The sequence below is a fragment of the Melanerpes formicivorus genome, unplaced genomic scaffold, assembly GCF_026170545.1.
Source record: "Melanerpes formicivorus ecotype bairdi unplaced genomic scaffold, bMelFor1.0.p_v2 SCAF_2686, whole genome shotgun sequence".
Taxonomy (NCBI): Eukaryota; Metazoa; Chordata; class Aves; order Piciformes; family Picidae; genus Melanerpes; species Melanerpes formicivorus.
In genome coordinates this window covers 776-28430 of record NW_027145037.1, presented here as the reverse complement: position 1 = coordinate 28430, position 27655 = coordinate 776, and the positions used below count along the sequence as shown (strand labels likewise).

Genomic DNA, 27655 nt, shown 5'->3' with positions numbered 1-27655 from the left:
CTCTCCACGTAGGGGTTGCGAGTGGTGCCCAGGGAGTAGATGCTGCAGAGGATTCGGTAGCAGGAGACCTGCACATCGTCCACTGGGGGGCGACAAGGGGACGGTCGGTGGCCCCAAGGTGTCCCCAAAGTAGCCCCAAGGAGTCCTCCAAGTATCCCCAAGGTGGCCCCAAAGTATGCCCAAAGTATCCCCATGGTGGCCCCAAAGTATCCCCAAAGTATCCCCAAGGTGGCCCCAAGGAGTCCTCAAAGTATCCCCAAGGTGGCCCCAAAGTATCCCCAAGGTAGCCCCAAAGTATCCCCAAGGTGGCCCCAAAGTATCCCCAAAGAGTCCTCAAAGTATCCCCAAGGAGTCCCCAAAGTATCCTCAAGGAGTCCTCAAAGTATCCCCAAGGTGGCCCCATATCCCCAAGGTGGCCCCAAAGTATGCCCAAAGTATCCCAAGGTGGCCCCAAAGTATGCCCAAAGTATCCCCAAGGTGGCCCCAAGGAGTCCCCCAAAGTATCCCCAAGGAGTCCCCAAAGTATCCCCAAGGAGTCCTCAAAGTATCCCCAAGGTGGCCCCAAAGTATCCCCAAGGAGTCCCCCAAAGTATCCCCAAGGAGTCCTCAAAGTATCCCCAAGGTAGCCCCAAAGTATCCCCAAGGTGGCCTCAAAGTATCCCCAAGGAGTCCTCAAAGTATCCCCAAGGTGGCCCCAAAGTATCCCCAAAGAGTCCTCAAAGTATCCCCAAAGAGTCCTCAAAGTATCCCCAAGGTGGCCCCAAAGTATCCCCAAAGTATCCCCAAAGAGTCCTCAAAGTATCCCCAAGGAGTCCTCAAAGTATCCCCATGATGGCCCCAAAGTATCCCCAAGGTGGCCCCAAAGTATCCCCAAGGAGGTCCTCAAAGTATCCCCAAGGTGGCCCCAAAGTATCCCCAAAGAGTCCTCAAAGTATCCCGAGGAGTCCTCAAAGTATCCCCATGATGGCCCCAAAGTATCCCCAAGGTGGCCTCAAAGTATCCCCAAGGAGTCCTCAAAGTATCCTCAAGGAGTCCTCAAAGTATCCCCAAGGAGTCCTCAAAGTATCCCCAGGGTGTCTCCAAAGTATCCCCAAGGTGGCCTCAAAGTATCCCCAAGGAGTCCTCAAAGTATCCCCAAGGTGGCCCCAAAGTATCCCCAAGGTGGCCCCAAAGTACCCCCAAGGTGGCCCCAAAGTATCCCCAAGGTAGCCCCAAAGTATCCCCAAGGAGTCCCCAAAGTATCCCCAAGGAGTCCTCAAAGTATCCCCAAGGTGTCCCCAAAGTATCCCCAAGGAGTCCTCAAAGTATCCCCAAGGTGGCCCCAAAGAGTCACCAAAGTATCCCCAAGGAGTCCTCAAGGGTCCTCAAAGTGTCCCCAAAGGGTCCCCACCCTCTCCCTGCCCTCTCCCCATCCTCCTCCCACCTTATCCCCATCCTCTCCCCATCCTCCTCCTACCTTCTCCCCACCTTCTCCCCATCCTCATCTCACCCTCTTCTCACCTTCTCCCCACCCTCATCCCACTCTCTCCCCACCTTATCCTCATCCTCTCCCCACTTTATCCCCACCCTCTCCCCCCACCCTCTCCCCCACCCTCTCCCCACCTTCTCCCCACCTTCTCCCCATCCTCCTCCCGCCTTCTCCCCAACCTCTCCCCACTCTCTCCCCACCTTCTCCCCATCCTCCTCCTGCCTTCTCCCCAACCTCTCCCCACTCTCTCCCCACCTTCTCCCCATCCTCCCCATCCTCCTCCCACCTTCTCCCCATCCTCCCCCCACCTTCTCCCCACTCTATTCCCACCCTCTCCCCCACCCTCTCCCCACCTTCTCCCCATCCTCCTCCTGCCCTCTCCCCACCTTCTCCCCACCCTCTTCCCACCTTTTCCCCATCCTCCTCCTGCCCTCTCCCCACCTTCTCCCCGCTCTATCCCCACCCTCTCCCCCACCCTCTTCCCACCTTCTCCCCATCCTCCTCCTGCCCTCTCCCCACCTTCTCCCCACCTTCTCCCCATCCTCCTCCCACCTTCTCCCCAACCTCTCCCCACTCTCTCCCCACCTTCTCCCCATCCTCCCCCCACCTTCTCCCCACTCTATCCCCACCTCTCCCCACCTTTTCCCCATCCTCCTCCTGCCCTCTCCCCACCTTCTCCCCTCTCCCCACTTTATCCCCACCTTCTCCCCACCTTCTCCCCATTCTCTTCCCATCCTCTCCCCACTTTATCCCCACCCTCTCCCCACCTTCTCCCCACTCTCTCCCCATCCTCCTCCCACCTTCTCCCCATCCTCCTCCCACCTTCTCCCCATCCTCCTCCCACCTTCTCCCCAACCTCTCCCCACTCTCTCCCCACCTTTTCCCCATCCTCCTCCTGCCCTCTCCCCACTCTATCCCCACCCTCTCCCCCACCCTCTCCCCACCTTTTCCCCATCCTCCTCCTGCCCTCTCCCCACCTTCTCCCCACCCTCTCCCCACCTTCTCCCCATCCTCCTCCTCCCCTCTCCCCACCTTCTCCCCACTCCATCCCCACCCTCTCCCCCACCCTCTCCCCTCCCGCTCACGGATGACGTCGTCGCCGAAGCCGTGCTGGGCCAGGTGCTCGAAGAGGGAGGTGAGGACGGGCAGCAGGGCCAGGGTGGTGTAGTTGATGTTCTGGGCCACACCTTTCACCTGGGTCCTGCTCTGGGTCACCTTCCCCAGCTTCAGGTTCTCCACCATCTTCTCGATGTCCTCCGAGGCGCTCTCGAAGAAGGACCTCAGCCCGGCCTTGACGATCTCTGGCCCGGACTTCATCACGGTCCTGAGGGGCACAGGGGGTCAGGGGACATGGGGACAGGGCCAGCAGGCATGGGGCAGGGCCAGCAGGTAGGGGACAGGGCCAGCAGGTAGGGGACATGGGGACATGGACATCAGCCCAGCTTTGATGATCTCTGGCCCAGACTTCATCACGGTCCTGAGGGGCACAGGGGGCAAGGGACATGGGGACAGGGCTACCAGGCATGGGACAGGGCCAGCAGGTAGGGGGCAGGGCTACCAGGCAGGGGATAGGGCTACCAGGCATGGGACAGGGCCAGCAGGTAGGGGACAGGGCCAGCAGGTAGGGGACAGGGCCACCAGGTAGGGGACATGGGGACATGGACATCAGCCCAGCTTTGATGATCTCTGGCCCAGACTTCATCACGGTCCTGAGGGGCACAGGGGGCAAGGGACATGGGGACAGGGCTACAAGGCAGGGGACAGGGCCAGCAGGCAGGGGACAGGGCCAGCAGGTAGGGGACAGGGCCACCAGGTAGGGGACATGGGGACAAGGGACATGGACATCAGCCCAGCTTTGATGATCTCTGGCCCAGACTTCATCACGGTCCTGAGGGGCACAGGGGGTCAGGGGACATGGGAACAGGGCTACCAGGCAGGGGATAGGGCTACCAGGCATGGGGACAGGGCCAGCAGGCATGGGGCAGGGCTACCAGGCAGGGGACAGGGCCAGCGGGTAGGGGGCAGGGCCAGCAGGCATGGGGCAGGGCTACCAGGCAGGGGACAGGGCCAGCAGGCAGGGGACAGGGCTACCAGGCAGGGGACAGGGCCAGCAGGCATGGGGCAGGGCTACCAGGCAGGGGACAGGGCCAGCAGGCAGGGGACAGGGCCAGCAGGCATGGGGCAGGGCTACCAGGCAGGGGACAGGGCCAGCAGGCATGGGGCAGGGCTACCAGGCAGGGGACAGGGCCAGCAGGCAGGGGACAGGGCCAGCAGGCAGGGGGCAGGGGCTACCAGGCAGGGGACAGGGCCAGCAGGCATGGGGCAGGGCTACCAGGCAGGGGACAGGGCCAGCAGGCAGGGGACAGGGCCAGCAGGCAGGGGGCAGGGCTACCAGGCATGGGATATGGCCACCAGGCATGGGGTGGCGCCCCCAGGAATGGTGACCCCAGGGGTGGTGACCCCAGGGCTGATGTCCCCAGGAGTTGTGTCCCCAGGGTTGGTGACCCCAGGAGTGGTGACCCCAGGGCTGATGTCCCCAGGGGTGGTGACCCCAGGGGTGATGTCCCCAGGGGTGGTGACCCCAGGGCTGATGTCCCCAGGAGTGGTGACCCCAGGGTTGGTGACCCCAGGGCTGATGTCCCCAGGGGTGATGTCCCCAGGGCTGATGTCCCCAGGGGTGGTGTCCCCAGGGATGGTGACCCCAGGGCTGATGTCCCCAGGGGTGGTGACCCCAGGAATGGTAACCCCAGGGCTGATGTCCCCAGGGGTGGTGACTCCAGGGCTGATGTCCCCAGGAGTGGTGACCCCAGGGGTGGTGACCCCAGGAGTGGTACCCCCAGGCCTGATGTCCCCAGGGGTGGTGACCCCAGGAGTGGTGACCCCAGGGGCAGTGACCCCAGGGCTGGTGTCCCCAGGGCTGATGTCCCCAGGGCCCCAGGGTCCCACCTGGCGTCCAGGGAGCGAGCCAGGATGTGCAGGCAGTTGACCACCGCTGGGGCATCGGTGCCTGGAGGAGGGAAGAGAGAGGGAGAAGAGAGGAGGGAGGAGGGGGAGGGAGGACAGGGCCACAGCAAGGGGGAGGGTCAGATGCCACCAAGGCCACCAAGGCCACCAGGGCCACCCCTGTGGGCTGTCCCCTGTCCCCTTACCGAAGAGGGAGATGCGGTGGCGGACCAGGGCGGCCAGCTTGCAGAAAAGGCTGAGGGGGGAGAGAGGGACAAGGAGAGGGTCAAGGAGAGGGACAAGGAGAGGGTCAAGGAGAGGGTCAAGGAGAGGACAAGGAGAGGGTCAAGGAGGGGAACAAGGAGAGGGTCAAGGAGAGGGACAAGGAGGGGAACGAGGAGGGGGACAAGGAGAGGGTCAAGGAAGCAGACAAGGAGAGGGACAAGGAGAGTGTCAAGGAGGGGGGTCAAGGAGAGGACAAGGAGAGGGTCAAGGAGGGGGACAAGGAGAGGGTCAAGGAGAGGACAAGGAGGGGGACAAGGAGGAGGACAAGGAGAGGGTCAAGGAGGGAGACAAGGAGAGGGTCAAGGAGGGGGACAAGGATAGGGTCAAGGAGGGGGAAAAGGAGAGGGTCAAGGAGGGGGACAAGGAGAGGGTCAAGGAGAGGACAAGGAGAGGGTCAAGGAGGGGGACAAGGAGAGGACAAGGAGAGGGTCAAGGAGGGAGACAAGGAGAGGGTCAAGGAGAGGGACAAGGAGAGGACAAGGAGAGGACAAGGAGGGAGACAAGGAGAGGGTCAAGGAGGGGGACAAGGAGGGGGTCAAGGAGGGGGACAAGGAGGGGGACAAGGAGAGGGTCAAGGAGAGGGTCAAGGAGGGGGACAAGGAGGGGGACAAGGAGGGGGACAAGGAGAGGGTCAAGGAGAGGGTCAAGGAGGGGGACAAGGAGGGGGACAAGGAGGGGGACAAGGAGAGGGTCAAGGAGGGGGTCAAGGAGGGGGACAAGGAGGGGGACAAGGAGGGGGACAAGGAGGGGGACAAGGAGAGGGTCAAGGAGGGGGTCAAGGAGGGGGACAAGGAGGGGGACAAGGAGAGGGTCAAGGGGGGGGGACAAGGAGAGGGTCAAGGGGGGGGACAAGAAGAGGGTCAAGGAGGGGGACAAGGAGGGGGACAAGGAGAGGGTCAAGGAGGGGGTCAAGGAGGGGGACAAGGAGGGGGACAAGGAGGGGGACAAGGAGAGGGACAAGGAGAGGGTCAAGGGGGGGGACAAGGAGAGGGTCAAGGGGGGGGACAAGAAGAGGGTCAAGGAGGGGGACAAGGAGAGGACAAGGAGAGGGTCAAGGAGAGGGACAAGGAGAGGGACAAGGAGAGAGACAAGGAGAGGGTCAAGGAGGGGGACAAGGAGGGGGACAAGGAGGGGGACAAGGAGGGGGTCAAGGAGGGGGTCAAGGAGAGGGTCAAGGAGGGGGTCAAGGAGGGGGTCAAGGAGGGGGACAAGGAGGGGGACAAGGAGGGGGACAAGGAGAGGGTCAAGGAGGGGGACAAGGAGGGGGACAAGGAGAGGGTCAAGGAGAGGGACAAGGAGGGGGACAAGTAGAGGGTCAAGGAGGGGGACAAGGAGAGGGTCAAGGAGAGGACAAGGAGAAGGGTGAGGAAGGAGCTCCAGAGATGGGGTTGGAGCTCCAGGAATGAAGGTGCAGGGATGGAGTAGGAGCTCCAGGGGTGAGGAAGGGGCTCCAGGGATGGGGTTGGAGCTCCAGGGAGGGAGTTGGAGCTCCAGGGGTGGAGTAGGAGGTCCAGGGGTGGAGCTCCAGGGATGGAGGTGCAGGGATGGAGTAGGAGCTCCAGGGATGGAGTTGGAACTCCAGGGATGGAGTAGGAGCTCCAGGGGTGAGGAAGGGGCTCCAGGGATGGGGTTGGAGCTCCAGAGGTGGGGTAGGAGCTCAAGGGAGGGAGCAGGAGCTCCAGGGAGGGAGTAGGAGGTCCAGGGGTGGAACTGGAGCTCCAGGGATGGAGTAGGAGGTCCAGGGGTGGAGCTCCAGGGATGGAGTAGGAGCTCTAAGGAGGGAGCAGGAGATCCAGGGAGGGAACTGGAGCTCCAGGGATGGGGCTGGAGGGGCAAGGAGGTCCCAGGTGAGGGTCTGGAGGTCCCCCCAGGAGCAAGGAGGAGGTGCTGGGGGGGGTCCCTGACCTGGTGATCATCTCCTTCTCCTTGTTGGAAGCGTGGCCACCGCTGCCCAGCACCTTGGCCGGGGTGGAGAGGAAGTAGAGGCAGTGGTTGTGGAAGTATTGGTTGATGAGGGGCAGCAGGATCTGGGGAGGGGGCAGGAGGAAGCTCTGAGGAAGCTCTGAGGAACCCCTGGGGACCCTCTGAGGAGCTTCTGAGGAACTCCTGAGGAACCTCTGAGGAAGCTCTGAGTAGCTCCTGAGGAGCTTCTGAGGAACTCCTGAGGAACCTCTGAGGAACCTCTGAGGAGCTTCTGAGGAATTCCTGAGGAGCTTCTGAGGAACTCCTGAGGAGCTTCTGAGGAGCTTCTGAGGAACTCCTGAGGAACCTCTGAGGAACCCCTGAGGAGCCTCTGAGGAGCTCCTGAGGAACCTCTTAGGAACTCCTGAGGAACCTCTGAGGAACCTCTGAGGAGCTTCTGAGGAACCCCTGAGGAAGCTCTGAGGAACTTCTGAGGAAGCTCTGAGGAACCCCTGAGGAACCTCTGAGGAGCTTCTGAGGAACCTCTGAGGAACTCCTGAGGAACCTCTGAGGAGCTCCTGAGGAAGCTCTGAGGAACTTCTGAGGAACCTCTGAGGAACTCCTGCGGAACCTCTGAGGAGCTTCTGAGGAGCTTCTGAGGAACCTCTGAGGAACTCCTGCGGAACCTCTGAGGAGCTTCTGAGGAACTCCTGAGGAACCTCTGAGGAACTCCTGAGGAGCTTCTGAGGAGCTTCTGAGGAACTCCTGAGGAACCTCTGAGGAACTCCTGAGGAAGCTCTGAGGAACTCCTGGGGAGCCTCTGAGGAACTCCTGGGGAGCTTCTGAGGAAGCTCTGAGGAACTTCTGAGGAACCTCTGAGGAGCTCCTGAGGAAGCTCTGAGGAACTTCTGAGGAACCTCTGAGGAGCTCCTGAGGAGCTTCTGAGGAACTCCTGAGGAACCTCTGAGGTATTCCTGAGGAGCCTCTGAGGAACTCCTGGGGAGCTTCTGAGGAAGCTCTGAGGAACTTCTGAGGAACCTCTGAGGAGCTCCTGAGGAAGCTCTGAGGAATTCCTGAGGAACCTCTGAGGAACTTCTGAGGAACCTCTGAGGAACTCCTGAGGAACCTCTGAGGAGCCTCTGAGGAACCTCTGAGGAACCTCTGAGGAACATCTGAGGAACTCCTGAGGAACCTCTGAGGAGCTCCTGAGGAACCTCTGAGGAACCTCTGAAGAGCTTCTGAGGAACCTCTGAGGAACTCCGGAGGAACCTCTGAGGAGCTTATGAGGAGCTTCTGAGGAACTCCTGAGGAACCTCTGAGGAACTCCTGAGGAACCTCTGAGGAATCTCTGAGGAGCCTCTGAGGAACTCCTGAGGAGCTCCTGAGGAACCCCTGAGGAACTTCTGAGGAACTCCAGAGGAACCTCTGAGGAACTCCTGAGGAGCCTCTGAGGAACCTCTGAGGAACTTCTGAGGAACCTCTGAGGAACTCCTGAGGAACCTCTGAGGAACCTCTGAGGAGCTTCTGAGGAGCTCCTGAGGACCCTCTGATGAACTTCTGAGGAACCTCTGAGGAACTCCAGTGGAACCTCTGAGGAACCCCTGAGGAACCCCTGAGGAACCTCTGAGGAACTCCTGAGGAGCTCCTGAGGAACCCCTGAGGAACTTCTGAGGAGCTTCTGAGGAACCTCTGAGGAACTCCTGAGGAACCTCTGAGGAGCTTTTGAAGAACCCCTGAGGAACCTCTGAGGAGCTTCTGAGGAACCTCTGAGGAACTCCTGAGGAACCTCTGAGGAACCTCTGAGGAACTCCTGCAGAACTTCTGAGGAGCTTCTGAGGAACTCCTGAGGAACCTCTGAGGAGCTTCTGAGGAACCTCTGAGGAACTCCTGAGGAACCTCTGAGGAACTCCTGAGGAACCTCTGAGGAACCTCTGAGGAGCTTCTGAGGAACTCCTGAGGAACCTCTGAGGAACCTCTGAGGAACTCCTGAGGAACCTCTGAGGAGCTTTTGAAGAACCCCTGAGGAACCTCTGAGGAACCTCTGAGGAACTCCTGCAGAACTTCTGAGGAGCTTCTGAGGAACTCCTGAGGAACCTCTGAGGAGCTTTTGAAGAACCCCTGAGGAACCTCTGAGGAGCTTCTGAGGAACCTCTGAGGAACTCCTGAGGAGCTTCTGAGGAACTCCTGGGGAACCTCTGAGGAACTCCTGAGGAGCTCCTGAGGAACCCCTGAGGAGCTCCTGAGGAACCTCTGAGGAGCTTATGAGGAGCTTCTGAGGAACTCCTGAGGAGCCTCTGAGAAACCTCTGAGGAACTCCTGAGGAACCTCTGAGGAGCTTCTGAGGAACCTCTGAGGAACTCCTGAGGAGCTTCTGAGGAACTCCTGAGGAACCTCTGAGGAGCTTCTGAGGAGCTTTTGAGGAACCTCTGAGGAACTCCTGGGGAGCTTCTGAGGAACTCCTGAGGAACCTCTGAGGAGCTTCTGAGGAGCTTTTGAGGAACCTCTGAGGAACTCCTGGGGAGCTTCTGAGGAACTCCTGAGGAACCTCTGAGGAACTCCTGAGGAACCTCTGAGGAACTCCTGAGGAGCTTCTGAGGAACCTCTGAGGAACCTCTGAGGAGCTTCTGAGGAACTCCTGAGGAACCTCTGAGGAACCTCTGAGGAAGCTTCTGAGGAACCTCTGAGGAACCTCTGAGGAACCTCTGGGGAACTTCTGAGGAACCTCTGAGGAACCTCTGAGGAGCCTCTGAGGAACCTCTGAGGAACCCCTGAGGACCTTGAGGGCTCTCCACCCCCTCCCCACTCCCTCCCCCCCTCCTTGGGACCCCAACCAGCCCCTGCAGACCCCCCCCCAGCCCATGGGGGACCCCTCCCAAGCCCCTGGAGGAGCCCCCTGGGGACCCCCCCGGGGAGTTGGCCTCTCCCCGCTCCTGACCTTGGCGAAGAATTTGATCTCCTGCTCGTGGGGAGACTTCTCCACCCGGCCACTGCTCACCACAGCCTCTGCAGGGGGGCAGGAGGGGGTCAGCAGGGGGGCCCAGGGGCATCTCAAAGGGGATCTTGAGGGGTTCAGGGGGTCTCAGGGTGGATCTCAAGGGGTTCAGGGGGTCTCAGGGTGGATCTCAATGGGTTCAGGGGGTCTCAAGGTGGATCTCAAGGGGTTCGGGGGTCTCAGGGTGGATCTCCAGGGCTTCAGGGGGTCTCAAGGGGGTGCAGGGGGTCTCTAGGTGGATCTCAAGGGGTTCAAGGGGGGCTCAGGGCGGATCTTGAGGGGTTCAAGGGGGTCTCAAGAGGTTCAAAGGGGTCTCTAGGTGGATCTCAAGGGGTTCAAGGAGGGTCTCAAGGGGGTGCAGGGGGTCTCTAGGTGGATCTCAAGGGGTTCAAGGGGGTCTCAGGGTTGATCTCAAGGGGTTCAAGGGGGGCTCAAGAGGTTCAAAGGGGTCTCTAGGTGGATCTCAAAGGGGTCAAGGGGGTCTAAAGGGGGCCAGGGGGTCTCAGGGTGGATCTCAAGGGGTTCAGGGGGTCTCAAGGTGGATCTCAAGGGCTTCAAGGAGGGTCTCAAGGGGGTGCAGGGGGTCTCTAGGTGGATCTCAAGGGGTTCAAGGGGGTCTCAAGGTGGATCTCGAGGGGTTCAAGGGGGTCTCTAGGTGGATCTCAAAGGGGTCAAGGGGGTCTCAAGAGGTTCAAAGGGGTCTCTAGGTGGATCTCAAGGGGTTCAGGGGGTCTCAGGGTGGATCTCAAGGGGTTCAGGGGGTCTCAAGGTGGATCTCAAGGGGTTCAGGGGGTCTCAAGGGGTTCAGGGGGTCTCAGGGTGGATCTCAAGGAGTTCAAGGGGGTCTCAAGAGGTTCAAAGGGGTCTCTAGGTGGATCTCAAGGGGTTCAAGGGGGTCTCAAGGTGGATCTTGAGGGGTTCAAGGGGGTCTCTAGGTGGATCTCAAGGGGTTCAGGGGGTCTCAGGGTGGATCTCAAGGGGTTCAGGGGGTCTCAGGGTTGATCTCAAGGGGTTCAAGGGGGTCTCTAGGTGGATCTCAAGGGGTTCAGGGGGTCTCAAGGGGTTCAGGGGGTCTCTAGGGGTTCAGGGGGTCTCTAGGTGGATCTCAAGGGGTTCAGGGGGGGTCTCTAGGTGGATCTCAAGAGGTTCAAGGGGGTCTCAGGGTGGATCTCAAGGGCTTCAAGGAGGGTCTCAAGGGGGTCCAGGGGGTCTCTAGGTGGATCTCAAGGGGTTCAAGGTGGATCTCAAGAGGTTCAAGGGGGTCTCTAGGTGGATCTCAAGGGGTTCAAGGGGGTCTCAGGGTGGATCTCAAGGGGTTCAAGGGGGTCTCTAGGTGGATCTCAAGGGGTTCAAGGGGGTCTCTAGGTGGATCTCAAGGGGTTCAAGGGGGTCTCTAGGTGGATCTCAAGGGGTTCAGGGGGTCTCAGGGTGGATCTCAAGGGGTTCAAGGGGGTCTCTAGGTGGATCTCAAGGAGTTCAAGGGGGTCTCAAGAGGTTCAAAGGGGTCTCTAGGTGGATCTCAAGGGGTTCAGGGGGTCTCAAGGAAGATCTCAAGGGGTTCAGGGGGTCTCAAGGAGGATCTCAAGGGGTTCAAGATGGATCTCAAGGTGGATCTCAAGGGGTTCAAGGGGGTCTCTAGGTGGATCTCAAGGGGTTCAGGGGGTCTCAAGGGGTTCAGGGGGTCTCAAGGTGGATCTCAAGGGGTTCAATGTGGATCTCAGTGTAGATCTCAGGGGGCTCAAGGTGGATCTCAGGGGGTTCAAGGAGGATCTCAGGGGGCTCAGGGCTCTCAGGGTGGATCTCAAGGGCTTCAAGGAGGATCTCAAGGGGGTTCAGGGGGTCTCAAAGTGGATCTCAAGGGGTTCATGGGGGTCTGAGGGTGGATGGAGGAGCTCAGTGTGGATCTCAGGGGGTTCAAGGTGGATCTCAGGGGGTTCATGGGGGTCTCAAGGTGGATCTCAAGGGGTTCAAGGGGGTCTGAGGGTGGATGGAAGATCTCAGTGTGGATCTCAGGGGGTTCAAGGTGGATCTCAAGGGGGTTCAGGGCTCTTAGGGTGGATCTCAGGGGGTCTCAAGGAGGATCTCAAGGGGTTCAAGGTGGATCTCAGTGTAGATCTCAGGGGGTTCAAGGTGGATCTCAAGGGGTTCATGGGGGTCTCAAGGCGGATCTCAGGGGGCTCAGGGCTCTCAGGGTGGATCTCAGGGGGTTCAAGGAGGATCTCAAGGGGGTTCAGGGGGTCTCAAGGTGGATCTCAGGGGGTTCAAGGTGGATCTCAAGGGGTTCATGGGGGTCTCAAGGCGGATCTCAGGGGGCTCAGGGCTCTCAGAGTGGATCTCAAGGGCTTCAAGGAGGATCTCAAGGGGGTTCAGGGGGTCTCAAGGTGGATCTCAAGGGGTTCATGGGGGTCTGAGGGTGGATGGAGGATCTTGAGGTGGATCTCAGGGCTCTCAGGGTGGATCTCAGGGGGTTCAAGGAGGATCTCAAGGGGGTTCAGGGGGTCTCAAGGTGGATCTCAAGGGGTTCAAGGGGGTCTGAGGGTGGATGGAGGAGCTCAGTGTGGATCTCAGGGGGCTCAGGGCTCTCAGGGTGGATCTCAGGGGGTTCAAGGTGGATCTCAAGGGGTTCAAGGTGGATCTCAGTGTAGATCTCAGGGGGCCCAAGGTGGATCTCAGGGGGTTCAGGGCTCTCAGGGTGGATCTCAGGGGGTTCAAGGTGGATCTCAAGGGATTCATGGGGGTCTCAAGGCGGATCTCAGGGGGCTCAGGGCTCTCAGGGTGGATCTCAGGGGGTTCAAGGTGGATCTCAAGGGGTTCAAGGTGGATCTCAGTGTAGATCTCAGGGGGCCCAAGGTGGATCTCAAGGGGGTTCAGGGCTCTCAGGGTGGATCTCAGGGGGTTCAAGGTGGATCTCAAGGGATTCATGGGGGTCTCAAGGCGGATCTCAGGGGGCTCAGGGCTCTCAGAGTGGATCTCAAGGGCTTCAAGGAGGATCTCAAGGGGGTTCAGGGGGTCTCAAGGTGGATCTCAGGGGGTTCAAGGTGGATCTCAGGGGGTTCAAGGTGGATCTCAAGGGGGTTCAGGGGGGTCTCAAGGTGGATCTCAAGGGGTTCATGGGGGTCTGAGGGTGGATGGAGGAGCTCAGTGTGGATCTCAGGGGGTTCAAGGAGGATCTCAAGGGGGTTCAGGGGGTCTCAAGGTGGATCTCAGGGGGTTCAAGGTGGATCTCAAGGGGTTCAGGGCTCAGGGTGGATCTCAGGGGGTTCAAGGTGGATCTCAAGGGGTTCAAGGTGGATCTCAGTGTAGATCTCAGGGGGCTCAAGGTGGATCTCAAGGGGTTCAGGGCTCTTAGGGTGGATCTCAAGGGGGTTCAGGGGGTCTCAAGGTGGATCTCAGGGGGTTCAAGGTGGATCTCAAGGGGGTTCAGGGCTCAGGGTGGATCTCAGGGGGTTCAAGGTGGATCTCAAGGGGGTTCAGGGGGGTCTCAAGGTGGATCTCAAGGGGTTCAAGGGGGTCTGAGGGTGGATGGAGGATCTCGAGGTGGATCTCAGGGGGCTGAGGGCTCTCAGGGTGGATCTCAGGGGGCTGAGGAGGGGGTCTGGGGGGGCAGGAGGCACCCAGGTGGGCGATGAACTCCTGGCTGATGTCCATCCACTTCAGCAGCTGCTGCAGGAAGCCGTAGGCGAAGCGCTTCTCGATGGAGGAGGTGTCCAGCTCCATGTCCTTCAGCCCCCTGCAGGCCCCCCCCCCGGGCTCAGCACCGGCCCCCAGCACCACCCCCAGACCCACAGCCAGCACCCACAGCCTCCCCTGCAGCACAACCCCCTCCCAGGAGCCCCCAACCCAACCCCCTCCCAGAAGCCTCCAACCCAACCCTCTCCAGGGTGCCCCCAGCCCAAACCCCCTCCCAGAAGCCCCCAACCCAACCCCCTCTAGGGTGCCCCCAACCCAACCCCCTCCAGGGTGCCCCCAGCCCAAACCCCCTCCTAGAAGCCCCCAACCCAACCCCCTCTAGGGTGCCCCCAACCCAACCCCCTCCCAGATGCTTCCACCCCAACCCTCTCCAGGGTGTCCCCAACCCAAACCCCCTCCCAGAAGCCCCCAACCCAACCCGCTCCAGGGTGCCCCCAGCCCAAACCCCCTCCCAGAAGCCCCCAACCCAACCCCCTCCAGGGTGCCCCCAGCCCAAACCCCCTCCTAGAAGTCCCCAGCCCAAACCCCTCCAGGGTGCCCCCAACCCCCTCTAGGGTGCCCCCAACACAAACCCCCTCCCAGAAGCCCCCAACCCAACCCCATCCAGGGTGCCCCCAACCCAACCCCCTCCCAGATGCCTCCACCCCAACCCCCTCCAGGGTGCCCCCAACCCAAACCCCTCCAGGGTGCCCCCTGCCCAAACCCCCTCCTAGAAGCCCCCAACCCAACCCCCTCTAGGGTGCCCCCAGCCCAAACCCCCTCCTAGAAGCCCCCAACCCAACCCCCTCCCAGATGCCTCCACCCCAACCCTCTCCAGGGTGCCCCCAACCCAAACCCCCTCCTAGAAGCCCCCAACCCAACCACCTCTAGGGTGCCCCCAACCCAACCCCCTCTAGGGTGCCCCCAACCCAACCCTCTCCAGGGTGCCCCCAGCCCAAACCCCCTCCCAGGAGCCCCCAACCCAATCCCCTCCAGGGTGCCCCCAACCCAACCCCCTCTAGGGTGCCCCCAACCCAACCCTCTCCAGGGTGCCCCCAGCCCAAACCCCCTCCCAGGAGCCCCCAACCCAACCCCATCCAGGGTGCCCCCAACCCAAACCCCCTCCTAGAAGCCCCCAACCCAAACCCCTCCAGGGTGCCCCCAACCCAACCCCCTCCTAGAAGCCCCCAACCCAACCCTCTCCAGGGTGCCCCCAGCCCAAACCCCCTCCTAGAAGCCCCCAACCCAAACCCCTCCAGGGTGCCCCCAACCCAACCCCCTCCTAGAAGCCCCCAACCCAACCCCCTCCAGGGTGCCCCCAACCCAAACCCCCTCCTAGAAGCCCCCAACCCAAACCCCTCCAGGGTGCCCCCAACCCAAACTCCCTCCTAGAAGCCCCCAAGCCCAAACCCCCTCCCAGAAGCCCCCAACCCCCTCTAGGGTGCCCCCAGCCCAAACCCCCTCCCAGGAGCCCCCAACCCAACCCCATCCAGGGTGCCCCCTGCCCAAACTCCCTCCTAGAAGCCCCCAACCCCGTCCAGGGTGCCCCCAAATGTGTCAGGGTGCCCCCAACCCAACCCCCTCTAGGGTGCCCCCAACCCAACCCTGTCCAGGGTGCCCCCAACCCAACCCTGTCCAGGGTGCCCCCAGCCCAAACCCCCTCCTAGAAGCCCCCAACCCAACCCCATCCAGGGTGCCCCCAACCCAACCCCCTCCCAGAAGCCCCCAACCCAAACCCCTCCAGGGTGCCCCCAACCCAAACCCCCTCCTAGAAGCCCCCAACCCCAACCCCCTCCAGGGTGCCCCCAACCCAAACTCCCTCCCAGAAGCCCCCAACCCAACCCCATCCAGGGTGCCCCCAGCCCAAACCCCCTCCTAGAAGCCCCCAATCCTGTCCAGGGTGCCCCCAGCCCAAACCCCCTCCCAGAAGCCCCTAACCCAACCCCCTCCAGGGTGCCCCCAACCCAAACCCCCTCCTAGAAGCCCCCAACCCAAACCCCTCCAGGGTGCCCCCAACCCAACCCCCTCCTAGAAGCCCCCAACCCAACCCTCTCCAGGGTGCCCCCAGCCCAAACCCCCTCCTAGAAGCCCCCAACCCAAACCCCTCCAGGGTGCCCCCAACCCAAACCCCCTCCTAGAAGCCCCCAACCCAAACCCCTCCAGGGTGCCCCCAACCCAACCCCCTCCTAGAAGCCCCCAACCCAACCCTCTCCAGGGTGCCCCCAGCCCAAACCCCCTCCTAGAAGCCCCCAACCCAAACCCCTCCAGGGTGCCCCCAACCCAACCCCCTCCTAGAAGCCCCCAACCCAACCCCCTCCAGGGTGCCCCCAACCCAAACCCCCTCCTAGAAGCCCCCAACCCAAACCCCTCCAGGGTGCCCCCAACCCAAACTCCCTCCTAGAAGCCCCCAAGCCCAAACCCCCTCCCAGAAGCCCCCAACCCCCTCTAGGGTGCCCCCAGCCCAAACCCCCTCCCAGGAGCCCCCAACCCAACCCCATCCAGGGTGCCCCCTGCCCAAACTCCCTCCTAGAAGCCCCCAACCCCGTCCAGGGTGCCCCCAAATGTGTCAGGGTGCCCCCAACCCAACCCCCTCTAGGGTGCCCCCAACCCAACCCTGTCCAGGGTGCCCCCAACCCAACCCTGTCCAGGGTGCCCCCAGCCCAAACCCCCTCCTAGAAGCCCCCAACCCAACCCCATCCAGGGTGCCCCCAACCCAACCCCCTCCCAGAAGCCCCCAACCCAAACCCCTCCAGGGTGCCCCCAACCCAAACCCCCTCCTAGAAGCCCCCAACCCCAACCCCCTCCAGGGTGCCCCCAACCCAAACTCCCTCCCAGAAGCCCCCAACCCAACCCCATCCAGGGTGCCCCCAGCCCAAACCCCCTCCTAGAAGCCCCCAATCCTGTCCATGGTGCCCCCAGCCCAACCCCCTCCTAGAAGCCCCCAACCCAAACCCCTCCAGGGTGCCCCCAGCCCAAACCCCTCCAGGGTACCCCCAGCCCAAACCCCCTCCCAGAAGCCCCCAACCCAAACCCCTCCAGGGTGCCCCCAAATGTGTCAGGGTGCCCCCAACCCAACCCCCTCCCAGATGCCTCCACCCCAACCCCCTCCAGGGTGCCCCCAACCCAAACCCCCTCCTAGAAGCCCCCAACCCAACCCCCTCCAGGGTGCCCCCAACCCAGCCCCCTCCCAGATGCCTCCACCCCAACCCTCTCCATGGTGCCCCCAGCCCAACCCCCTCCTAGAAGCCCCCAACCCAAACCCCTCCAGGGTGCCCCCAACCCAAACCCCCTCCTAGAAGCCCCCAACCCAAACCCCTCCAGGGTGCCCCCAACCCAAACCCCCTCCCAGATGCCTCCAACCCAACCCTCTCCAGGGTGCCCCCAACCCTCTCCAGGGTGCCCCCAGCCCAAACCCCCTCCCAGAAGCCCCCAGCCCAAACCCCTCCAGGGTGCCCCCAACCCAAACCCCCTCCCAGATGCCTCCAACCCAAACCCCTCCAGGGTGCCCCCAACCCAAACCCCCTCCCAGATGCCTCCAACCCAACCCTCTCCAGGGTGCCCCCAACCCTCTCCAGGGTGCCCCCAGCCCAAACCCCCTCCTAGAAGCCCCCAACCCAACCCCATCCAGGGTGCCCCCAACCCAAACCCCCTCCCAGAAGCCCCCAACCCAACCCCATCCAGGGTGCCCCCTGCCCAAACTCCCTCCCAGAAGCCCCCAACCCCGTCCAGGGTGCCCCCAAATGTGTCAGGGTGCCCCCAACCCAACCCCCTCTAGGGTGCCCCCACCCCAACCCTCTCCATGGTGCCCCCAGCCCAAACCCCCCCTAGAAGCCCCCAACCCCCTCCAGGGTGCCCCCAACCCAACCCCCTCCCAGATGCCTCCACCCCAACCCCCTCCAGGGTGCCCCCAACCCTCTCCAGGGTGCCCCCAGCCCAAACCCCTCCAGGGTGCCCCCAGCCCAAACCCCCTCCTAGAAGCCCCCAACCCAACCCTCTCCATGGTGCCCCCAACCCAACCCTCTCCAGGGTGCCCCCAACCCAACCCCCTCCTAGAAGCCCCCAACCCAACCCCCTCCAGGGTGCCCCCAACCCAAACCCCCTCCTAGAAGCCCCCAACCCAACCCCATCCAGGGTGCCCCCAACCCCCTCCAGGGTGCCCCCAACCCAACCCCCTCCCAGATGCCTCCACCCCAACCCTCTCCATGGTGCCCCCAGCTCAAACCCCCTCCCAGAAGCCCCCAACCCAAACCCCTCCAGGGTGCCCCCAACCCAACCCCCTCCCAGATGCCTCCACCCCAACCCTCTCCATGGTGCCCCCAGCTCAAACCCCCTCCCAGAAGCCCCCAACCCAACCCCCTCCAGGGTGCCCCCAACCCAACCCCCTCCCAGATGCCTCCACCCCAACCCCCTCCAGGGTGCCCCCACCCCAACCCTCTCCATGGTGCCCCCAGCCCAAACCCCCTCCTAGAAGCCCCCAACCCAATCCCCTCTAGGGTGCCCCCAGCCCAAACCCCCTCCCAGAAGCCCCCAACCCAACCCTCTCCAGGGTGCCCCCAACCCAACCCCCTCCAGGGTGCCCCCAACCCAACCCTCTCCAGGGTGCCCCCAACCCAAACCCCCTCCCAGATGCCTCCACCCCAACCCTCTCCATGGTGCCCCCAACCCAAACCCCTCCATGGTGCCCCCAGCCCAAACCCCCTCCCAGAAGCCCCCAACCCCATCCAGGGTGCCCCCAAATGTGTCAGGGTGCCCCCAACCCCCTCTAGGGTGCCCCCAACCCAACCCTCTCCAGGGTGCCCCCAGCCCAAACCCCCTCCTAGAAGCCCCCAACCCTGTCCATGGTGCCCCCAGCCCAAACCCCCTCCTAGAAGCCCCCAACCCAACCCCATCCAGGGTGCCCCCAGCCCAACCCCCTCCCAGAAGCCCCCAACCCAACCCCATCCAGGGTGCCCCCAGCCCAAACCCCCTCCTAGAAGCCCCCAATCCTGTCCATGGTGCCCCCAGCCCAACCCCCTCCTAGAAGCCCCCAACCCAACCCCCTCCAGGGTGCCCCCAGCCGTGCCAGGGTGCCCCCCCCCGTGCCCATCCCCCACCTGGTGACTGCATAGCCGTTGAGCTGCAGGAACTTGAGGAGCTCCTGAGCCTTCTCCCTGTCCCTGGCCTTCTCCTTGGCCGTCAGGGTGTCGTAGGGGACCAGCAGGGGGTGGGAGCCCCCCCCTGGGAGCCACCAACCATCACCCAGGGGTGGGGGGAGAGGGAGAGGAGAGGAGGAGCAGAGGGGCAGCCGAGGGAGAGGAGGAGCAAAGGGAGAGGAGAAGGTGAGAGGAGAATCAAAGGGGAGGAGAAGCCAAAGGGAGAGGAGGAGGAGAGGAGAACCCAAAAGGGAGGAGAACCAAAGGAGGAGAACCAGAGGAGGAGGAGAACCCAAAGGGGGAGGAGGAGGAGAGGAGAACCCAAAGAGGGAGAAGGAGGAGAGGAGAACCCAAGGGAGAGGAGGAGGAGAAGAGAAACCAAGGGAGAGGAGGGGGAGAGGAGAACCCAAAAGGGGAGGAGGAGGGGAGGAGAAACCAAGGGGGAGGAGAACCAAAGGGAGAGAAGAAGGAGAGAAGAACCAAAGGGAGAGGAGGAGAAGAGGAGAACCCAAGGGAGAAGGAGAACCTAAAGGGAGAGGAGGAGGAGAGGAGAACCCAAGGGGGGAGGAGGAGAGGAGAGGAGAACCCAAAGGGAGGAGGAGGAGGAGAAGAGGAGAACTCAAGGGAGAGGAGGAGAAGAAGAGAAACCAAGGGAGAGGAGGAGGAGAGGAGAACCCAAGGGGGAGGAGAGGGAGAGGAGAACCCAAGGGGGGAGGAGAGGGAGAGGAGAACCCAAAGGGAGAGGAGGAGAGGAGAACCCAAGGGGGGAGGAGGAGAGGAGAGGAGAACCCAAAGGGAGAGGAGGAGGAGGAGAGGAGAACCCAAAGGGAGGGGAGGAGGAGGAGAGGAGAACCCAAAGGGAGGGGAGAGGGAGAGGGGAACCCAAAGGGGGAGGAGGAGGGGAGAAGAAACCAAGGGGGAGGAGAACCAAAGGGAGAGAAGAAGGAGAGGAGAACCAAAGGGAGAGGAGGAGAAGAGGAGAACCCAAGGGAGAAGGAGAAGCCAAGGGAGAGGAGGAGGAGAGGAGAACCCAAGGGAGAAGGAGAAGCCAAGGGAGAGGAGGAGGAGAGGAGAACCCAAAGGGAGAGGAGGAGGAGGAGAGGAGAACCCAAAGGGAGCAGGAGAACCCAAAGGGAGGAGGAGAGCCAAAGGGAGAGAAGAAGGAGAGGAGAACCAAAGGGAGAGGAGGAGAAGAGGAGAACCCAAGGGAGAAGGAGAAGCCAAGGGAGAGGAGGAGGAGAGGAGAACCCAAGGGAGAAGGAGAAGCCAAGGGAGAGGAGGAGGAGAGGAGAACCCAAAGGGAGAGGAGGAGGAGGAGAGGAGAACCCAAAGGGAGCAGGAGAACCCAAAGGGAGGAGGAGAGCCAAAGGGAGAGAAGAAGGAGAGGAGAACCAAAGGGAGAGGAGGAGAAGAGGAGAACCCAAGGGAGAAGAGAAGGAGAGGAGAAGCCAAGGGAGAAGGAGAACCCAAGGGAGAAGAGAAGGAGAGGAGAAGCCAAGGGAGAAGGAGAACCCAAGGGAGAGGAGAACTCAAGGAGAACCCAAGGGGGAGGAGAACCAAAGGGGGGAGGAGAACCCAAAGGGAGAGGAGAAGAAGAGGAGAACCCAAGGGAGAGGAGAACCCAAGGGGGAGGAGAACCCAAAGGGAGAGGAGAAGGAGAGGAGAACCCAAGGGGGAGGAGAGCCAAAGGGAGAGAAGAAGGAGAGGAGAACCCAAAGGGAGAGGAGGAGGAGAGGAGAACCCAAAGGGGGAGGAGAACCAAAGGAGAGAAGCCAAGGGAGAGGAGAACCCAAAGGGAGGAGGAGAACCCAAAGGGAGGAGGAGAACCCAAAGGGAGGAGGAGAACCCAAAGGGAGGAGGAGAAGAGGAGAACCCAAAGAGGGAGAAGGAGGAGAGGAGAACCCAAAGGGGGAGGAGGAGGGGAGGAGAACCCAAGGGGGAGGAGAACCCAAGGGGGGAGGAGAACCCAGAGGGAGAGGAGAAGGAGAGGAGAACCCAAGGGGGAGGACAACCCAAGGGGGGAGGAGAACCCAAGGGGGAAGGAGAACCCAAAGAGGGAGAAGGAGGAGAAGAGAAACCAAGGGAGAGGAGGAGGAGAGGAGAACCCAAAGGGAGAGGAGAAGGGGAGGAGAACCCAAGGGGGAGGAGAAGGAGAGGAGAACCCAAGGGGGAGAAGGAGAGGAGAACCCAAGGGGAAGGACAACCCAAGGGGGGAGGAGAACCCAAAGGGAGAGGAGGAGGAGAGGAGAACCCAAGGGGGAGGAGAACCCAAGGGGGAGGAGAACCCAAGGGGGAGGAGAACCCAAGGGGGAAGGAGAACCCAAAGAGGGAGAAGGAGGAGAAGAGAAACCAAGGGAGAGGAGGAGGAGAGGAGAACCCAAAGGGAGAGGAGAAGGAGAGGAGAACCCAAAGGGAGAGGAGAAGGAGAGGAGAACCCAAGGGGGGAGGAGAAGGAGAGGAGAACCCAAGCGGGAGGACAACCCAAGGGGGGAGGAGAACCCAAAGGGAGAGGAGGAGGAGAGGAGAACCCAAGGGGGAGGAGAACCCAAGGGGGAGGAGAACCCAAGGGGGAGGAGAACCAAAGGAGGAGGAGAACCCAACAGGGAGCACCCCCTGAGGGAAGGGAGAAGCAGGAGGGCCACCCATGGGTGGTGTGGTGGCAGAGGAGCACCCAGAGAGGCCAACCCCGGGCCCAGGAGGCGGTGGTGGGCACTGGGGGGAGGGAAGGGGAGGGAAGGGAAGGGGAGGGATGGTGGTGGTCCCCTGGAGCTCCTCACCCTTGGCCTCCAGCTCCAGCTTCTTCTTGCGCCCCCAGGTGTTGTGGTAGTTCTCCGCCAGCTGCTCTGCCATGGCCTGGAGGGGGACCCCAGGAGGTGGTATCTCAAGGGGGGAGGGGGTTGGGGGGGGCTCCAGGGCCATGGGGGAGGGGGAGGGAGAGGGCCCCAGGGCAGAAAGGCCTCACCTGAAGCTCCCTGGAGAGAGTCACCCCCGAGAGGTCCACGGGCTGGGGGTTGTAGCCCTGGCTCGGGTCGTAGGTGGCCTGGAGAGGACAGAAAGGAGGAGGAGGAGGAGGAGGAGGCTCGTGGAGGGGAGGGAGGGGTGGGGGCAAGCTCCTGGCATCCCCCCAGGACCCCCCTGGGAGGTCCTACCTGGGCAGACTGGGAGATCTTGCGAGCCTTCTTCTTCTCCACCTTCTCCTCCTCCCCCCTCCCAAGCCTTCTCCACCATCCACTCCCAGGCCAGCATGGCCTTCAGCGACTCCTTGATGGGCCACCTGTAGATCTCCTTGTCCTGGGCAGGGGGCGGCCAGGGGGGGCTCAGGAGGAGCTCAGGGAGCCTCAGGGAGCTCCAGGGGCTGAGGGGGAGCTCAGGGAGCCTCAGGGAGCTCCAGGGGCTGAGGAGGTGCTCAGGGAGGCTGAGGGAGCTCCAGGGGCTTAGGAGGAGCTCCAGGGGCTGAGGAGGAGCTCAGGGAGCCTGAAGGAGCTCAGGGAGCCTCAGGGAGCTCCAGGGGCTGAGGAGGAGCTCAGGGAGCCTCAGAGAGCTCCAGGGGCTGAGGAGGAGCTCCAGGGGTTGAGGAGGAGCTCAGGGAGTCTGAGGGAGCTCCAGGGGCTGAGGAGGAGCTCAGGGAGCCTCAGGGAGCTCCAGGGGCTGAGGAGGAGCTCCAGGGGCTGAGGAGGAGCTCAGGGAGCCTGAGGGAGCTCCAGGGGCTGAGGAGGAGCTCCAGGGGCTGAGGAGGAGCTCAGGGAGCCTGAGGGAGCTCCAGGGGCTGAGGAGGAGCTCAGGGAGCCTGAGGAAGCTCCAGGGGCTGAGGGGGAGCTCCAGGGGCTGAGGAGGAGCTCAGGGAGCCTGAGGGAGCTCCAGGGGCTGAGGAGGAGCTCAGGGAGCCTGAGGGAGCTCCAGGGGCTGAGGAGGAGCTCAGGGAGCCTCAGGGAGCTCCAGGGGCTGAGGAGGAGCTCAGGGAGCCTCAGGGAGCTCCAGGGGCTGAGGAGGAGCTCCAGGGATTGAGGAGGAGCTCCAGGGGCTGAGGAGGAGCTCAGGGAGCCTCAGAGAGCTCCAGGGGCTGAGGAGGAGCTCCAGGGGCTGAGGGGGAGCTCAGGGAGCCTCAGGGAGCTCCAGGGGCTGAGGAGGAGCTCCAGGGATTGAGGAGGAGCTCAGGGAGTCTGAGGGAGCTCCAGGGGCTGAGGGGGAGCTCCAGGGGCTGAGGAGGAGCTCAGGGAGCCTCAGGGAGCTCCAGGGGCTGAGGAGGAGCTCAGGGAGCCTCAGGGAGCTCCAGGGGCTGAGGAGGAGCTCCAGGGATTGAGGAGGAGCTCAGGGAGTCTGAGGGAGCTCCAGGGGCTGAGGGGGAGCTCCAGGGGCTGAGGAGGAGCTCAGGGAGCCTCAGGGAGCTCCAGGGGCTGAGGAGGAGCTCAGGGAGCCTCAGGGAGCTCCAGGGGCTGAGGAGGAGCTCAGGGAGCCTGAGGGAGCTCCAGGGGCTGAGGAGGAGCTCAGGGAGCCTGAGGAAGCTCCAGGGGCTGAGGAGGAGCTCAGGGAGCCTGAGGGAGCTCCAGGGGCTGAGGAGGAGCTCAGGGAGCCTGAGGGAGCTCCAGGGGCTGAGGAGGAGCTCCAGGGATTGAGGAGGAGCTCAGGGAGTCTGAGGGAGCTCCAGGGGCTGAGGAGGAGCTCAGGGAGCCTCAGTTTGCTCCAGGGGCTGAGGAGGAGCTCAGGGAGCCTGAGGGAGCTCCAGGGGGCTGAGGAGGAGCTCCAGGGGCTGAGGAGGAGCTCAAGGAGCCTCAGGGAGCTCCAGGGGCTGAGGAGGAGCTCCAGGGGCTGAGGAGGAGCTCAGGGAGCCTCAGGGAGCTCCAGGGGCTGAGGAGGAGCTCAGGGAGCCTCAGGGAGCTCCAGGGGCTGAGGGGGAGCTCAGGGAGCCTGAGGGAGCTCCAGGGGCTGAGGAGGAGCTCAGGGAGCCTCAGGGAGCTCCAGGGGCTGAGGAGGAGCTCAGGGAGCCTGAGGGAGCTCCAGGGGCTGAGGAGGAGCTCAGGGAGCCTCAGGGAGCTCCAGGGGCTGAGGAGGAGCTCAGGGAGCCTCAGGGAGCTCCAGGGGCTGAGGGGGAGCTCCAGGGGCTGAGGAGGAGCTCAAGGAGCCTCAGGGAGCTCCAGGGGCTGAGGAGGAGCTCCAGGGGCTGAGGAGGAGCTCAGGGAGCCTGAGGGAGCTCCAGGGGCTGAGGAGGAGCTCAGGGAGCCTGAGGGAGCTCCAGGGGTTGAGGAGGAGCTCCAGGGGCTGAGGAGGAGCTCAGGGAGCCTGAGGGAGCTCCAGGGGCTGAGCAGGAGCTCAGGGAAGCTGAGGGAGCTCCAGGGGCTGAGGAGGAGCTCAGGGAGCCTGAGGGAGCTCCAGGGGCTGAGGAGGAGCTCAGGGAGCCTGAGGGAGCTCCTGGGGCTGAGGAGGAGCTCAGGGAGCCTGAGGGAGCTCCAGGGGCTGAGGAGGAGCTCAGGGAGCCTGAGGGAGCTCCAGGGGCTGAGGAGGAGCTCAGTGGGGTTCAGGAGGAGCTCAGGGAGGCTTGAAGAGCCTGAAGGGATTGAGGAGGAGCTCCAGGGGCTCAGGAGGAGCTCCAGGGGCTCAGGAGGAGCTCAGGGAGCCTGAGGGAGCTCCAGGGGCTGAGGAGGAGCTCCAGGGGCTGAGGAGGAGCTCAGGGAGCCTGAGGGAGCTCCAGGGGCTGAGGAGGAGCTCAGTGGGGTTGAGGAGGAGCTCAGGGAGGCTGAAGAACCTCAAGGGGTTGAGGAGGAGCTCAGGGAGTCTGAGGGAGCTCCAGGGGCTGAGGAAGAGCTCCAGGGGCTGAGGAGGAGCTCAGGGAGGCTGAGGGAGCTCCAGGGGCTGAGGGGGAGCTCAGGGAGCCTGAGGGAGCTCCAGGGGCTGAGGAAGGATCTCAGTGGGGTTCAGGTAGAGCTCAGGGAGCCTCAGGAGGACCTGAAGGAGGTTGCAGACCAGGGCTGGGCTTGGGGTGGCTCCAGGCAGGGCTGGAAGTGCCCAGCTGGGGCTGGGGCTGGGGCTGGAGCTGGCACTGGGGGGGGGGGGTGGGTGGGGTCCCAGCTCGGTGCCCCCCACTCTACCTTCTCAGAGAAGGTCTTGTAGGGCCTCAGCATGGGATGGGTCTTGGCCTCTTCATCCACAGCCCTCCCCGAAGGTCCAATTGTTCTGGATCTGCCCAGGGAGGCAGGGGGGGAGAGCAGCTCAGGGCCTGGGGGGACCTCGGGGGGGGAGGGGGCTGGGGAGGACCTCAGGGTGGGGAGGATCTGAGTGGGGCAGGGGAGGACCTCAGGGGGGGGTTGGGGAGGATCTGAGTGGGGCTGGGGAGGACCTCAGGGGGGGTTGGGGAGGATCTGAGTGGGGGCTGGGGAGGACCTCAGGGGGGTTGGGGAGGATCTGAGTGGGGCTGGGGAAGACCTCAGGGGGGGTTGGGGAGGATCTGAGTGGGGCTGGGGAGGACCTCAGGGTGGGGAGGATCTGAGTGGGGCTGGGGAGGACCTCAGGGGGGGGTTGGGGAGGATCTGAGTGGGGCTGGGGAGGACCTCAGAGGGGTTGGGGAGGATCTGAGTGGGGCTGGGGAGGACCTCAGGGTGGGGAGGATCTGAGTGGGGCTGGGGGAGGACCTCAGGGTGGGGAGGATCTGAGTGGGGGCTGGGGAGGACCTCAGGGTGGGGAGGATCTGAGTGGGGCTGGGGAAGACCTCAGGGGGGGTTGGGGAGGATCTGAGTGGGGCTGGGGAGGACCTCAGGGGGGGTTGGGGAGGATCTGAGTGGGGCTGGGGAGGACCTCAGTGGGGGGAAGATCTGAGTGGGGCTGGAGAAGACCTCAGGGGGGGTTGGGGAGGATCTGAGTGGGGCTGGGGAGGACTTCAGGGTGGGGAGGAACTGAGTGGGGCTGGGGAGGACTTCAGGGGGGGTTGGGGGAGGATCTGAGTGGGGCTGGGGAGGACCTCAGGGGGGGTTGGGGAGGATCTGAGTGGGGCTGGGGAGGACCTCAGGGTGGGGAGGATCTGAGTGGGGCTGGGGAGGACCTCAGGGGGGGTTGGGGAGGATCTGAGTGGGGCTGGGGAGGACCTCAGGGTGGGGAGGATCTGAGTGGGGCTGGGGAGGACCTCAGGGTGGGGAGGATCTGAGTGGGGCTGGGGAGGACCTCAGGGTGGGGAGGATCTGAGTGGGGCTGGGGGAGGACCTCAGGGTGGGGAGGATCTGAGTGGGGGCTGGGGAGGACCTCAGGGGGGGTTGGGGAGGATCTGAATGGGGCTGGGGAGGACCTCAGCGTGGGGAGGATCTGAGTGGGGCTGGGGAGGACCTCAGGGTGGGGTGGGGAGGATCTGAGTGGGGCTGGGGAGGACCTCAGGGGGGTTGGGGAGGATCTGAGTGGGGCTGGGGAGGACCTCAGGGTGGGGAGGATCTGAGTGGGGCTGGGGAGGACCTCAGGGGGGGGTTGGGGAGGATCTGAGTGGGGCTGGGGAGGACCTCAGGGGGGTTGGGGAGGATGAGTGGTGCCCAGGGGGGTGGTGGTGCCCAGAGGCTGGTACTAGGGGCTGGTACCCAGGGGCTGGTACCTAGGGGCTGATGCCCAGGGGCTGGTAGCCAGGGGCTGGTACCCAAGGGGGTGGTACCCAGGGGCTGATGCCTGAAGGGTGATGCCCAGGGGCTGGTACCCAAGGGGTGGTACCCAGGGGCTGATGCCTGAAGGGTGATGTCCAGGGGCTGGTACTAGGGGCTGGTACCCAGGGGCTGGTAGCCAGGGACTGGTACCAAGGGACTGGTACCCAGGGGCTGATGCCTGAAGGGTGATGCCCAGGGGTTGATGCCTGAAGGGTGATGCCCAGGGGCTGATGCCCAGGGGCTGGTACCCAGGGGCTGGTACCCAGGGGCTGATGCCCAGAGGCTGGTACCCAGGGGCTGGTACCCAGGGACTGGTACCCAGGGGCTGATGCCTGAAGGGTGATGCCCAGGGGTTGATGCCTGAAGGGTGATGCCCAGGGGCTGATGCCCAGGGGCTGGTACCCAGGGGCTGGTACCCAGGGGCTGGTACCCCAGGGGCTGATGCCCAGAGGCTGGTACCCAGGGGCTGGTACCCAGGGGCTGGTACCCAGGGGCTGATGCCCAGGGGTTGATAGCCAGGGGCTGATGCCTGAAGGGTGATGCCCAGGGGCTGGTACCCAGGGGCTGGTACCCAGGGGCTGGTGCCTGAAGGGTGATGCCCAGGGGCTGGTACCCAGGGGCTGATGCTCAGGGGCTGGTACCCAGGGGCTGATGCCCAGGGGCTGGTAGCCAGGGGTTGATGCCCATGGGCTGGTACCCAGGGGCTGATGCCCAGGGGCTGGTAGCCAGGGGCTGGTGCTTGAAGGATGATGCCCAGGGGCTGGTACCCAGGGGTTGATGCCCATGGGCTGGTACCCAGGGGCTGATGCCCAGGGGCTGGTAGCCAGGGGCTGGTGCTTGAAGGATGATGCCCAGGGGCTGGTACCCAGGGGTTGATGCCCATGGGCTGGTACCCAGGGGCTGATGCCCAGGGGCTGGTAGCCAGGGGCTGGTGCTTGAAGGATGATGCCAGGGGCTGGTACCCAGGGGTTGATGCCCAGGGGCTGGTACCCAGGGGCTGGTGCTTAAAGGATGATGCCCAGGGGCTGGTACCCAGGGGCTGATGCCCAGGGGCTGGTAGCCAGGGACTGGTGCTTGAAGGATGATGCCCAGGGGCTGGTACCCAGGGGTTGATGCCCAGGGGCTGGTAGCCAGGGGCTGGTGCTTGAAGGATGATGCCCAGGGGCTGGTACCCAGGGGCTGATGCCCAGGGGCTGGTACCCAGGGGCTGGTACCCAGGGGCTAGTGCCTGAAGGGTGATGCCCAGGGGCTTGGTACCCAGGGGCTGATGCCCAGGGGCTGGTACCCAGGGGCTGATGCTCAGGGGCTGGTACCCAGGGGCTGATGCCCAGGGGCTGGTAGCCAGGGGCTGATGCCCAGGGGCTGGTACCCAGGGGCTGATGCCCAGGGGCTGGTAGCCAGGGGCTGATGCCTGAAGGGTGATGCCCAGGGGCTGATACCCAGGGGCTGGTAGCCAGGGGCTGATGCCTGAAGGGTGATGCCCAGGGGCTGGTGGTTCCCAGGGGTGGTGGTGATGCCCAGGGGGGGTGGATGGCAGGCTGGTGATGCCCAGGGGAGGAGCCTGGTGCCACCCACCTTGTCAAATGCCCACTTCTCGTGAGTGTACTCTGCATACTTGTTGATGAAGCCATCCAGCTTCTCGGGGATGATGACG

The 27655-nt window shown here is 63.4% G+C and overlaps 1 protein-coding gene across 1 annotated transcript; it reads right to left on the bottom strand.

Annotated features, from left to right (window-relative positions):
* On the bottom strand, positions 1 to 27655 carry LOC137461613 (ryanodine receptor 1-like; the record flags this gene model as incomplete). The annotated part of the gene is made up of 12 exons (XM_068171294.1): positions 1 to 82; positions 2554 to 2792; positions 4415 to 4475; positions 4618 to 4667; positions 6602 to 6723; positions 9534 to 9601; positions 13205 to 13320; positions 18353 to 18476; positions 21169 to 21244; positions 21354 to 21431; positions 21551 to 21682; positions 27577 to 27655. Coding segments are annotated over 12 exons (1227 nt in total), but the record flags the coding sequence as incomplete, so codon positions are not given.